Source organism: Zingiber officinale, chromosome 1B, assembly GCF_018446385.1.
Source record: "Zingiber officinale cultivar Zhangliang chromosome 1B, Zo_v1.1, whole genome shotgun sequence".
Classification (NCBI taxonomy): Eukaryota; Viridiplantae; Streptophyta; class Magnoliopsida; order Zingiberales; family Zingiberaceae; genus Zingiber; species Zingiber officinale.
The window spans coordinates 39,756,037-39,769,960 of record NC_055986.1 but is presented as its reverse complement, the minus strand read 5'-3'; the positions used below and the strand labels follow the sequence as shown (position 1 = coordinate 39,769,960).

At 35.6% G+C, this 13,924-nt stretch overlaps 1 protein-coding gene across 1 annotated transcript; it reads right to left on the bottom strand.

The window, feature by feature from the left end:
• Positions 1–3,012: 3,012 nt before the first annotated feature.
• LOC122055350 (serine/threonine-protein kinase CTR1-like) lies at positions 3,013–13,383 on the bottom strand. The gene is made up of 16 exons (XM_042616739.1): positions 12,560–13,383; positions 11,593–11,891; positions 11,364–11,508; positions 10,671–10,786; positions 9,486–9,661; positions 8,305–8,601; positions 8,157–8,197; positions 6,821–6,889; positions 6,112–6,212; positions 5,939–6,023; positions 5,762–5,860; positions 5,598–5,666; positions 4,352–4,483; positions 4,095–4,189; positions 3,355–3,477; positions 3,013–3,278 (listed from the first exon to the last, which is right to left on the bottom strand). Exons 1-15 carry the CDS (start codon positions 13,121–13,123, stop codon positions 3,387–3,389), a joined length of 2,379 nt encoding a protein of 792 aa, XP_042472673.1. The 5' UTR covers positions 13,124–13,383; the 3' UTR covers positions 3,013–3,278; positions 3,355–3,386.
• Between the last annotated feature and the right edge of the window lie 541 nt (positions 13,384–13,924).

The following is a 13,924-nucleotide window of genomic DNA, read 5'->3' as shown; positions in this document are numbered from 1 at the left end:
AAAAATCGGCGCTCCCACAGCAGTCGACGACGTCACCGTTGCTGCCCTAGCCTCACATGAAGGGAGGACAACGACTTGTCCAGAAAGCGGCGTTGGCGATCGAGGTGTCACGGGGCGGCATAGTGAGGGCAGAGTCGTGAGCGCGACTCGGTGAGGGTAGAGTAGTGAGAATAGGGTTAAGTAAAATAAATATATCTCTAAAAAATTAAACATTTCATAGTTTAAATAGAGTTGCTAAAATAGGCTTCCCTTCTATCCTGTTTATCCCCATAACATATACAAAGACTCCTATAAAATTTAGAAAAAAATCCTAAAACATTCATAAAGAAATTTCTAAATTAGCACTTATTTTTTTAATTGTGTATCTCATAATTATTATTTCTAAATAATTTATTTTGAATAAATAATATAAATAATTAATATTATTTCAATATTATTAATATTTAAAAAATCCAAAAAGATTCCTTATTTAAAAATGATTGTTTTGAGGTGAGAAAAATATTAAAAATTTGATATATCGTATATACCGTATCAAAATATATTGAATTATATTAAAATCTAGTACATTGAAAATTTCGGTATGGTATTGGTATCAATTTAATAGTTTATTATTCGGTATATTTCAGAATTTGATGGTATAATATTTATGCCATATCTAAAATTGGTAAATCTAAATTTTGGTATGGTATTGATATAGTTTTTCTGTATACCAAAGTTTTCGATACTAATATCTTATATCGAATTAGTTCTAACCTCATTATCTATCTTTGTCGTGACATTGCTTTCGCCTTGATCTTGCTGCTAAGAATTCTGACCATCTCCTCTCCTGCCACATCTCCCGGTCACATTGCTTTCGCCTTAATCTTGCTATCAAGAAAGTCTGATTATTTGCTGGCGGATAAAGAAATGGTGGCGATCGATTACTTCGAGTTCTTATTTGACGTCTTGATTCTTGAAATCTTTTTCTTAGGGCGCTGCTACTCGCGTCCTACCACTTTGACTCCTTTGCCCTCATTGTTCAACGCCTGTGCCGATTTTATCAACTCCACAAAATCGCTTCTTCTCATTCTCCCTTTTTCAACGGTTTTGATGGATCAGGTTCCACCAATGTTCTAGGCAACGACAACAACTTAATTTTCAAATGGAAAGTTGAAATGCAATCATTAGCTACTGATTGATCCACCATCTTCACAGGTAGCCCACAAATCATCAAACCCATATGAGTCGTATTCGATTGGACTCGACCTGATAATTACTCAAATGACCTTAAGTAGAAATGGGAGGCTTGAATTTGTACTGCTCTGACCTCTGCTTAGGCACGAAATCATTCTCTCCGAGGAATCATCGCTGATTACTAGGTGAAGGAAAGCATACTCGTCTGAGGGGCCAAAAGTTTTCAAAAAGTCATTGATGTCTTAGGTTGACATCAAAAGACACTTGTGTATGGATTCTCCAAAGCTGAAGCTAACTGGTGGGATGGTGCTCGATGAGGTAATACTAATGGTCGGAGCCAATTCTACAGTCGACACAGTTGATCTATCCATTATGAACGATTATAATCATTAGATCCAACTCATTTGAAAAGTCATTCTTGAGTATCTAATCGAATCAAATCGAAATAATTAAAATCAAATAAATTAATTTTTTAAATTAAATAAATTTTTTAATAAAAATTGAATAAATAAAATATAAATTAATTCGACCGAAAATTGAATTAACTGAATTAATTAAAATTTTTAACAATAATTGATTTAATCAAAATTGAAATTATTTTTTTAAATAATGATTGAATTATAGGAGATTTATCGGTTCAATTTTTTATATTTTAGTTTATTTGATTTAATCATTTAAGGAACTAATTAACCAAAAAAAAAACTAATTTTTGAGGAAAAACAGAAATGATCAAATTAATATTTAAAATTCAATAAGTTAAGTTGATTTATTCAGTTTAATTAACCAAACTTTTGCTCACTATTAGCCATTTAGAATTAGGACTGCTGTCAATATGTTAATGCAGAACGAGCTGGTTTCATAGAAGAATTTTAAGATGACTCTTCTGAGATTTTAGAATTTTTAGACAATCCTTTTTAATACTTTTTTCGGTAAATTAGAGAAAAATTTCTAATCACAATCATAACTTTGCATGCACTCCCCAATCACAAAAAATTTTGTTTCCACTCCTTGCATGTAAAGTATTACTTGTTTCAATTACCCTACTTTTTTAGAAAGTGAGGAATATTTGAGATATTGTATTGAAAGATTTATTTGACATAATCATTTTCAATCCTCCCTACCACCTAACTCAGTTTCCAGAGTCACTCGGCTACTCAACTTTCCCAGCTTGGCCTTCCTGACTCAGTCACACAACTGCCAAGTACTCTGACTCTACCTTCCCGACTTGGTCAATGAAACAACCTCCCAGTCATGACAGTTCAACCTTCCCAACTAGCTGGGTCTTCCTAACTCGGCCTCCTGACTCAACGTTCCCAGTTCGGTAGTTCATCCTTTTCAGCTCGACCTTCCCAACTTGACAGTTCGTCCTCCGGACTTAACCTTCTTGGCTCGTCCTTTTCAATTCCACCTCCTTGAATTCAATAATTCAAGTCTATCTCACTAGATCAGATAAATCTGCATTTTAAAATAAAAGATTTTTTCTAATTTTGCTACCACCGAAAGCAATAGCTACATAATTCATTTTCTTCAACAAACATATACAAATAATTAGCAATAAATAAAAGAAAATGACTTGCGAAATGCAATTTTTGCTATTTATTATTCGTAAATTATAGGAATTATCTCACACTCAATACTCAAAACTCAAAACTAAATTTGCAATCAAAACTACTACCCAAACTATGAGTGTAAACCAAATCATCAAGAGTGTGATGACCAAGAACCCATCTTCATCTAATATTCTAACGCTTGATCGATTTGTTTCTTCGATATCGATCGTACATGCTCATGAACCAACCAAATCAACGACGATAGAAGGCTCAACTGCAATTGCTCAAATGATCACGAAGGTCATTCAACTAGAAAACTTATTAGCTCTTACACTAGCATAAAATACTTAAATCGAAGCTAATAATAACTATTTCATCTAAGTGTATAAAAGGTTTTGAGGTCTGATTGCTGAATTGTTAGAACTTAAAAACAATTCTTCCAAAAGCTTTGAACAAGCATTGGCGCCTTCCAGTGGTAGCTTCAAAACAGCCACCTTTCTTGTAGCATTCTCAGCTTTGTTCCAGCTCTAGCTTGAGTAGCCTGCCCCACTTGTTCTTCACATTTTGGGTTAAAAAAAAACTCAAGAAAATAATTTTGGATGAAACTACAATCAAACAGTAAAGAGGATACTTGTGCCGTTCAAGCAGCTTTCATCAACAACTTCAATGTAACGATGATGCTGGAGAAGGTGATTTCAGCAGCTTCTTCAAGGTATCAACGATACTGGAGAAGGGCGGACGCCGCCTGGGATCACTGCATGAGAATAAAGCATCACTGCCAAAATGATCAAGCACTTAGAGAATGTAATCGCCAACCCCTTTTGTGATTAGGTGATGACGGTTTAAGCGAAATCCATAATGCATGTATAACCCAGAGCTCATAGTCACTAAACCACACAAAGAAGACTAATTTGTGTGATAATCAGAACGAGTTAGTACTTAGTAGGCATAGGTTTGAAATATACTATTCACACACCCAATGCATAGATTTACGGTATGTTCGGTTCATAAGAATATTATTGTATTTCCTATCATCCTTCGTAGTTAATTCCTCACTTCATTTCAAGGAAAACTTATTGCAAATATCTAATCTTGTTCTGTTCAATTCTTCAAGCGGTTAGAAGAAAGACCTAAGCTAGAGATCTAACTGACAGATTTTTCCTATTGATCAGAAGAAAATTTAATTATTGTAAAGATGGTTGCTATCATCCTTCTTCAAAGAATACAAGTTCCTATCTCATTTTTTGTTCCTAGGAATCAATTTCAATCTATTTTGCCCACTCAACAAATTTGAAGAATTTGGAAGATATTCACTTGCGCAAATAATAATGGGATGGAAGCTCATAAAAGCATAAGAGGAACACCACTTACTCATCCCAACATGATTCCATTAGCGCTGCTAAGACGGGACAAGTATCTTGAGGGATTGGCAATCTTCTATTCTGAAAGGCAACTGCTCCAACAACCTGAAGATTAGAACATTAAATTTCCAACCATATTGCCAGTTAGTAAAAGTAAATACAAATTATTGATGGATGTGTCTGTGTATGAGTGGCTTGAGAAGAAATGCAACAATAATATTCAGTAGGTTAGAATAGCTGAAACTAAGAACAATAGATGTTAACTACCTGTGCAGGGCTAAGGCCTCGCCAAGGTTGTTTCATTGACAAAAGTTCCCATAAGATCACCCCAAAGCTGTAAACATCACTCTTTTCATTTGATGGTTCTCCTCGGAGAAACTCTGGCGCCATCCATTCAGGCTGTAAAATGACAAAAACCATCGTGCCAACTGAAATCGTAGTATGAAAAAGGGATCGCTCTAGATGATGTGTTTTCTCAGTGTACTTAAACCAAAATACAAAGCCAAAGAACATGTCGAATCTGGCATGACCCAGTTGAAGATCCTAGGTAGGTTTTCTGCCAACGAACTGACAGTCATAAGTGGACAAAGTGCTGCTGAAATCATTACTTTGTAACTAGAAACCATGTGAGTAAACTGTGACAAACCAATAATATATTTTGTAGTTTATGTATTTTGTTCAGTCCTAAATCCCATCCTTTGCCTTTCTCACAAACAAGAGTATGTCGTGGTTAAACCAACTACAACCTAAATCCTGCTTTCTATCTTTCACAAACATGGCATTTGCTGTAATAAGATGGGACGTCTTGTAAAAACAATTGAGATCATAAAAATTCCAACAATCAACCAATAGCAGTAACGGTACCAGCTACATCTTCTCCGCCACTTCAATGTCCCTTACACCAACTACACCATAAATCCTTCTTTTTATCTTTCACGAACATCACATTTACTGTAAGATGGGATGTCTTGTAAGAACATTTGAGACCATAAAAATTCCAACAATCAAACAATAGCAGTAACGATACCAGCTATATCTCCTCCACCACTTCAATATCCCTTCTCTTCTCTTCTTCAATTGCCTTTGTCTAGAGGGTGTTCTGTAGGATCCAAGCTGGAAATGGTGAAAATGAGAAGTTGGCTAGATGACTGTTTTCATTTTTTGATAAAGTCAGCTTGATCTAACTGAATTCATTGCATTGCATCCAACTTCCAGCAAAATTTACATATCTTTATGCAATTTCTTCAAATCTTCTGGTTCTCCTAGCTTCTATTTCAATCTCCCATAGGGTTTCCATTTATAGACAATGAACACATCAGTCCTTCTCCATCCCAATCCAATTCAACTAATTCTGATTAAAATTATCTGAAATTTCAAAGCGTGTTCCTAACATGGATAGCTACACAATTTTGTAAGGGTTTAGGTATTTATCAATATCAAAGACCATAAAATTTGACTCAAATTAAATAAAAAATATTAATGACTGATTAATCAAAGGAAAATAACTGCTTACTGTGCCTGCAACAGATTTTGATGATATGAAAGTGTTTGCCTTGAATCGCGATAATCCAAAATCACAAACCTATGAAGATTAGAGCAATGGATATGCATTGTAAAGACGGTTTCAAATGAAAAAATATCCAACAACCAAGCAAAGCTTGAAGAACCACAATATACCTTCACTGACCAATTCTTGTCTACCAAAAGATTAGGAGACTTTAGATCCCAATGGACAATTGGTGGATTTAGACAATGAAGATAGTTGATACCTTTGGCCTACAATTTGTATGGGTCATGCCACTAGTGCTGGCTTTGAATTAAATGAACACTAAACAATGAGCAAACGGCACAAACCACATCAAGTGCAATTTGCAACCGACGCCTCCTGTCCAAAATTTCTCCTGGAGCTGCTCTATGTATAAGACGGTACAGGGAACCCCTGTTTTCAGACATTCATTTTAAGATGCAAATATTAACTGAGATAATGACTTTGTTCCTTTTAATAACAAGATGTGTTACAGGGATACCTTGGCAAATACTCTGTAACAATTGATAAATGTGGATGCTTTGTGACAGCTCCCATGAAAAGTACAACATTAGGATGGCAGACTCTTTTCATTATGGCAACCTGCAGTCATGAGAAAAAATAGACACCCATTTGAAGGATTATGAAATTTATGTCAAACAGACAAAAAAAACACTAAATATTGAAGACTTTTATAAGCCTTATGATGCAATCATAAAGACTTGATTCCCGGCATAAGATGGCCAGAACTTGTATTCTGATGAACCTACATAGAGCAGGTCCATATCATATTATTTTAGGATGCAGTATTTTTCTGATTGGGTATATATGTTTTCCTTAAAACAAAACTTTGAAGGCAAATGGAGCTTAAAATGTACATTATGAGCTTTTTTTTTTTTTAAAATGAGTACCCTATGTTGGCAATGGAAGGTGAAACAATAATTTAGATCCTTTTTTAGATAACAAGAAGTGGAATTTGTGAACACACTTTCCATGTTATTTGTTTAAATTGACATGATCCTCCAAAATGATTACAACAGTTGTTAATTAAAAAAAAACTAAACTAAACTATCAACATCTTATACTTTCCTGTGAGTTGTTGGAGGGTATCACTTCTATCTTAGCATGTTCAGGATGATTGAAATTCTATTACTTGATAAATCTAACAACAACACAGTACAATTTATAATCTTTACACACAATTTACTCACCTCCCTGAGAAACTCCTTCAATTGATCATTGTGAAAATCTTGATCTGCAAGAACCTTCACTGCAACATCCTGCAGCAGATAATAGACTTATACATTAAGAAAAACTTGGCATAATAGTTTCGATCAGTATCTTCTTCAAAATGGTATTATCATGACATGACTTCAGTTGCTAAGAGTAAATCTTCTCAGTATGCTTAATTTAAATCCTATTTGTCTTTCAGACTCTCTGATATCTCACCAGATATTTTAATGGTTAAGTTAAAATTGGGAGTAGAATAATACAGCATGGTTGAGTTGTCACTGTTTTGTTCCTATATTGCATAGTGCAAAACATACCAAGTAACTTAACAAGCGCCTAACTGCGAACTTGAAATCCCCAGCCACTGGTTGCCATGTATCAAAATTTCATGATTTAAGTTCTGTATACAACCATCGCTGCATATAGCTACACATGAGCCGTTTTGCTAAAGAAAGCTTACATATATGGTGCTCAAGTTCTAAGTTTTCAGTCACTAAAAAGGGTTCTACTTTCAATAGGTGCAGTGCAAGGACTGCTATGAAGCAGGTAGACTCAATATATTACCCAAATCAGAATAGAATTTGTTATACAAACATACCAACAATGAGAAATAAATATGGACTGAGACTAATAAGACTGACAATATGGACACTCAATATAAGAATGAGTTGCACAATAACATGGATCAGCACTTGACTCCTTGGACACACCTCTATACATGCAATAATCTAAATATTGAAAGTTCCTTATGCCATGCAAGTTGTCCAAACTATTTAGCGTCAGGTACACAGATTTTATCCTTCTATTCAGCTCTATCCAAGGAGATATTACTAGTAGTATTTAAATCAATTAATTACATTATATCATATCAACTAAACTTTTCATGGGAAACCCTCTACCCTGACACCTTCCACTCGAATCTAATTGAGTAGTTAGCTCTTCTAAGTACCAACTTCTAACTAGAAACATATCCATGCCACTTCGACCAATTGTTTCTCATTTTGTCATCTACCAAAGCTACATATAATTGCTCTCAAGCATTTTAATTTTATAACTACTAGAGCTACACAAATTACCCTTGAATATTTTGTTTTTATTTTATATCGTCTACTAAAGCTACACATAGTTGCTCTCGAGTATTTTATTTAGTTTTACTTTATGCTTTATATAGTAAGCCATCTAGGAAGTAGACACATTACATAAAACTTTCAAGGCAGTATGTTTTGTGTCTGATTATTTTTTTTAAAGGTACACGTTCATCAACATATGACTAACATATTAAGAAATTTACATTTCAGAAATGCAAAGTGAACTTACCGATCCATGCCATTCAGCACGAAAGACAGTTCCAAATGAACCTGAAAACAATGTTCATGAGAAGCATAAAACTATGATGACTCATATACATAATTCTTGAGGAATAGAAAAATAGTTTCTCTATAAAAATTTTCCAATAGAAAAATACCAGCCCCAATCTGCTCCTTAATGTCCAACTCATCCCATGATATCTCAAGCCAATCCATAGCAAGTGAAGGCTCCAGATTCAGATATCTGCGTGCTATTGTAGAATTCCCCGTTTTCTCAGCCATGCTATCAGTTACCTTCAAATTGAATTGTTTGGAGGCTTCCATTTCAGAAGGGACATAATAGTTTTTCATAGTCATATGACTCATATCTTCGATATGAGCTCCTCTAAAATCTCTTTGTCCATCTGTAGCATAAATTTCTTGTATAGATATGTTTGAAGCAGCATTACTGACTCCTGATTCAGTACAAATATAATGACTGCTTTAACCAATGAATAAGATATTACACAGGACTAGGACCATACAACTCAAATTCGTGAATGAAAAGTAGTTGTTAACCTTAACAGTTGATTTCAGTACTCCAACTGACAAGTATTTTGATATTAGCAAAAGCCTAATATTCTCTCTCTTTACTATATATATGAATGTGTAATGTACTTCAGTATTGAGAATACTACAATGAGAAAAGTAAATAAATAAGTTATCATGTAAGGATTACAACTTAATTTAAGATAATGCATGCAGAACTGTATTAGATTAAGATGAGGGGGTCAGCAGCAGTAATTAGTCATCTCATTTGAAAAACTGCCGTAAGTGAAAAAATTAATAAATTATCATGAAAAGGATTACAAGCTGACTAAAGATGATGCATGCAGAATTGTATTAGATTAAGATGAGGATGTCAGCAGCAATAACAACTAGCCATCTTGTTTGAAAAGCTAGCTTAAGTATACTTCCATTTCCTAGAACTCGAGGTAACCCTAAGATTTTCAATGTGCATGCAGAAATTTGTTGTGCTCCAGCCAAAGGCTCATATTTCCACCAAACAATTGTGAGAGAATTACAAAACCTTTAACTTTGAAAAGCAAGAGAAAATTATACTTTTCTTTAATTTTTGAAAAAATAGGATACAATAATTAAACTAGCATAAAATCTAAAACATGCAAGAAGACAGTACCCATATAAAATATGAGATAGCCTTATACTGGTAAATAAAATGAAATCTTTTTGAAGTAGAATGAAAATAATGACCAATTTTATTTGCAGCGTGTCTTTAAGAAAATTTGTGGAGTAGGCAGAGAAGAACAAGCTGCATAGTGAGAATTTCCAACAAACGTACCTGTTTGCACTTCATTGAACATCTGATTCGAAGGCATCTCAGTATATGAGTTCTTGAAACCATGCATATGTGGAACTTGGAACGGGGAGGGCAGTGATGAAAGCAAATGCCCATTAATTGATGAATCTGGTTTACATACTTTTCCTGGTTCCCCAACTAAATCTACCACATACTCCCTGTTAAATTAGAAACAAATAATGTGAATGAAGGATAAAGAATTATCATATGTCCATATATCATCACTAAAGATACTAATTCATCCCACTAATTCCACAGTGAAATAAAGAGAAAAATCACTAATGTTAACAAATGAAAGTTCTTTGTCCATATAATATTTCAATGACAAATCACCACCAAAAGATTAAGAAAAACAAGTGGAGTTCTGACCATCCATCCGAAAAGTGAAAATCTCAATTAAACGCAGGTCTTGATTCTTGTTTCTCCATTAAAAAAAAAAATATATCATCATACTTCCCATTACAAGATCAACTCCATTTTTCACATTGCAAGAACTTCAGCATCAAGTACATCAACTAAATAAAGATCAAACTAATAATTTCTTTGTAAAATGATAACCAGGGAAGGACATGGATTTTATTTTATTTTTTACAAGTTGAATATTAGAGAAATAACAGTTGGAAAACAAAGAGACAAAAATATTGGAATTTTATTCAATTTTGAAATGGCACCTTATGTTGTAAACACCAATACTCCATAGTTGTTATACATGCATAAACATTGATCAAATGCATGCTTGTAGAATCTTGATAATCTGACAAATACTGCATATAGTCAATGTGTTGGTTCCTCCAACAACAAATTATTGAACCAACATCACATACTTGTTTGCCATTCAAAGCTAAATAAACATGAAACTTCACATTGGAAACAAAAAGTTTTAAAGGAAGGCAAAAGATCAAGGTCAGTCGTGAAGCATAAAAGATAAAGAAGTGGCACGTCTTGAGTCATAGAGGAATTCCTTTGGAACAATTAAGGATTCTTTATGGACAAGGACATGAGCTGAAAATTAATACAAGATACAGAGGCACAATTAGCATCTTGAGATTAACCAGAATCTACATTCAGCACCTTCAAAAATTTCCAACATAAAAAATGCCTTTCTTTTGTACATAAGAGATGAGTAGTACAAATGATCACGGATAAAAGATATATCTAAAAACCAACCTAAGTGACTTTTTGGCATCCTCAACTTTCACCAAACAGGAAGATGGAAGTGCAGAAGAACAGTATTTACAACCACGAGCTATACGATATGGGATGCGTAAGTAATCAGCCAATTCCTGCATAAAAAATAGAAGCAATAACTAATAAGGTACAACTGATAAAATTGTAGATGAAAAAGTATATCATGTATGGGCACATAATCAAGTTTGCATTAAACTGTTCAGTAAGGTTTATAAAACATAATACAATTTTTTTGTTGATATCCAGCTACAAAAAAAATGTTTATAGTAACGTTTATAAAATGAACTTTCAGTAAGGTTCTATTGAACTTTTTAAAAAACATAATACAATTTTTTTGCATTATTTTCTGATTATGAATCCATTAATCCCATGCTTTCAGAATGAGAAAATGCTTTATTTTCTAACTAAGAGGAAATGAACTTCAACAATTGACTATCTAGACCAAAAAGGGAGTCCGTATACTGATAGTTGCCAGAATTGAGCAAACTTTTGCTGATATCATGAGAATATTAAGGAAGTATATGACCACATTTTTATCTTGGACAATCAAAATTCTTGTTGATACCATGAGCAGACTAAGAATACAGAAGAAAAGGAAAGTCCATTGAGATTTGATGTTCATAGTGAATTGATCATGTCTGACCACTTAGTTAAGAGAAGGAACAAAATTACCTTGAAAAGAATAGCCCGATGCCTACAGAGTCCTACAGACAGGTTACCAATGGGAATGACAACACATCCTTTCCGTTTCCTAAGTTCTTTGCTATATGATTTCCACAATCGATAAAGATTTCCTCGCTCTGTTTTGAATGCACCCCTTCAAATTCCCATAAGAAATATTCAGATTCAATAGCCAACATAAAGTTCCTAATAATTTGGGCAAGAATAATCACAGGCATATCCCATAAAATCAGAAACAAGTTTAGCAAGCTTCTCGACAAGCTCTAAAGTAAATCCCAATGCACAGGAATATTCCAAAGCTCTATCTTCAAGCTGTGAAAGATTAGGGTCAGCATATTTATCAACAAGGATGGCTTCCATCGAAGAATCATTTGGATCAACTGTGTTTAGCGCCATCAATGTGGGTAACCTTCGTCCAACCTCTGGTTCATTGCACATTGCCCATAAGTGGGGATCCATTCCCAAAATGTTATAGAATCCATCTGTTATCTTATCTGAATATGACAAGCAACCATTGACCTGCACAAAAGAATTTTAGTGAGCTTGTCCTGAAAAATACAATTACACTAATGATGGATATCAACATCACCATTACAAGGACAAAGATTTATAAGAACCACATCCCACAGGACATCAAATACGTAAAGACTTACAGATGTATCACATAGCTTCTTGCTACACATGAAAATTAATTATGCTTTAATACATTCCAAATATAAAAGAAAGGCGGAAGACAAGTACTGAAGAAGATAGAACAAGACAGTCTGGAAGAAATTTAGATTTACAGTGTGAGAACATGAGATGGAGGTGCAAGATGAGTGGAAGAACAGAAGATATGCTCGCAAAACAATGAAGAGAAAATTTATTGGCAATTAAAAGAGAAGTAACTACAAAGGTGATTTCTATACGTAGTATAAAATGAGAAAACCTATGAATTCAGTACTTAGAAAGTGAAGTTAATTTAAATTTAATAGGAAAGTAACCAATTTAAAAAGGTTAAAACGGATTCTCTCTTCCTGGCCCTGTAGTAATTTTTCTTCCTTGGCAACAAACAAGAAGCCCAATTTAAACTTTCCATTCAAAAAGCTGCGATCGTTATTAATGGAAGAACGCACCCATAGGCGATACGACAGTCCTATATTACTAAGCTTTAAGGAGCAGTGTGTATCATTAAGAGAGAAACCCACCCAGAGGCGATACGACACTGTCTCCGAGTCTGACGATTCACTGCAAGTCTCCTGAAAGTTCTCAGGCAAGAGGAGCGGCTGGCCGGCCAAGAACGCTTGCGAGGTGAGCCTAGCCGCGAGGGACGACTGCAGATAGTAGCTCTCCCGCGCCCTCTGCACCCAATTCCGCTCCCTAAGCGCATCCCTGCACCCTTCCACCACCTCCAACAGGCTGTCCGTCCCCTCCAAGGTAGCCGTCGTCCCCGAAAGAACGTTCCCATCCACCGTGAACACGCTCCCGACAAAGCTGCTGCTTCCTCCAACGCTGGGCAACCGCTGCAGCGGAAGGAGCACTCTTCGGTCCTGGTCGCCAAGCATCTCCGGCGTCGGCATCAAGCCGCCACCGCCCTGGGGGCGGAGTAAGGGTCGTTGATCCTCATCGAGGCCTGCCCGAAACTCCTCCGGATACAGGCCACCAGACGCCACTCGACAGCGGCTGATACGATCAAGCAAAGGAAGGGGGTCGGCGGGGGAAATATCTGAGAGGCACGGGCTACGCAGGCCAAGGAGCAGCCGATGAGGCATTCTCACGGGTGCGCTCACGGGAATCACGAGCTGATGCTCGCGGCATCTTTCGCCGTCTCCAGGACTCGATGAAAAAAGAAAACCCTCGCCGACCGATCGGGGAATCACCAAAAGGCAGATCGATAAACAAAGTTTATCGATGATTATTAGAGCCACGATCTCAATACCTATGCATCGGAAGGAAGGAGGAGGAATGGGCAGTGAGTGGCGGAGGAGACGACCGCCGGAGAAGCGCCTTAAAGAGGAGGGTAAAGGCGGTGTAGGAGAAACAATTGAAAATTTAATTTGTAAATCACATTTAGCCCCCCAAGGTTTATCTATTTACAGAATTGCTCAGCTTTAAAAGCTTCACTATCGCCTTCAACATTTAGTTCCCCAAGGTTTATTATAATATTTATAATATGATTAAGTTGAAATAATTTTATTGTAGATTATTGAAATTGTGATTATAATTGAATAATTGAAATACAAGTACTTTTGAAATAAAAAAAATATAAGAGGTATTATTGTTTTTTATTTAAAAAGTGTTATTTTAATTTTTCCAATATAATAATTTTCTTTTGGTTTAAAAATAAAATATTTTAGGTGTAAACTGCAAATTTTCCAAAAAATATCAGAATTTAGAAGGGTTGACGGATAATGCGCGCCGTGATGGCGCACGTGGGAGCGCGAGTCGGTTCTACCGTTTCAAAGTCCACGCAGCGGCGGGAGGCGGTGCCGGACGGACGCGATAGCGCGGATCAGGCGCGTGTGCTAACTTGCGCGGCTCTGTCGGAAAAGGAATCATAAGTCTGGGCTGGT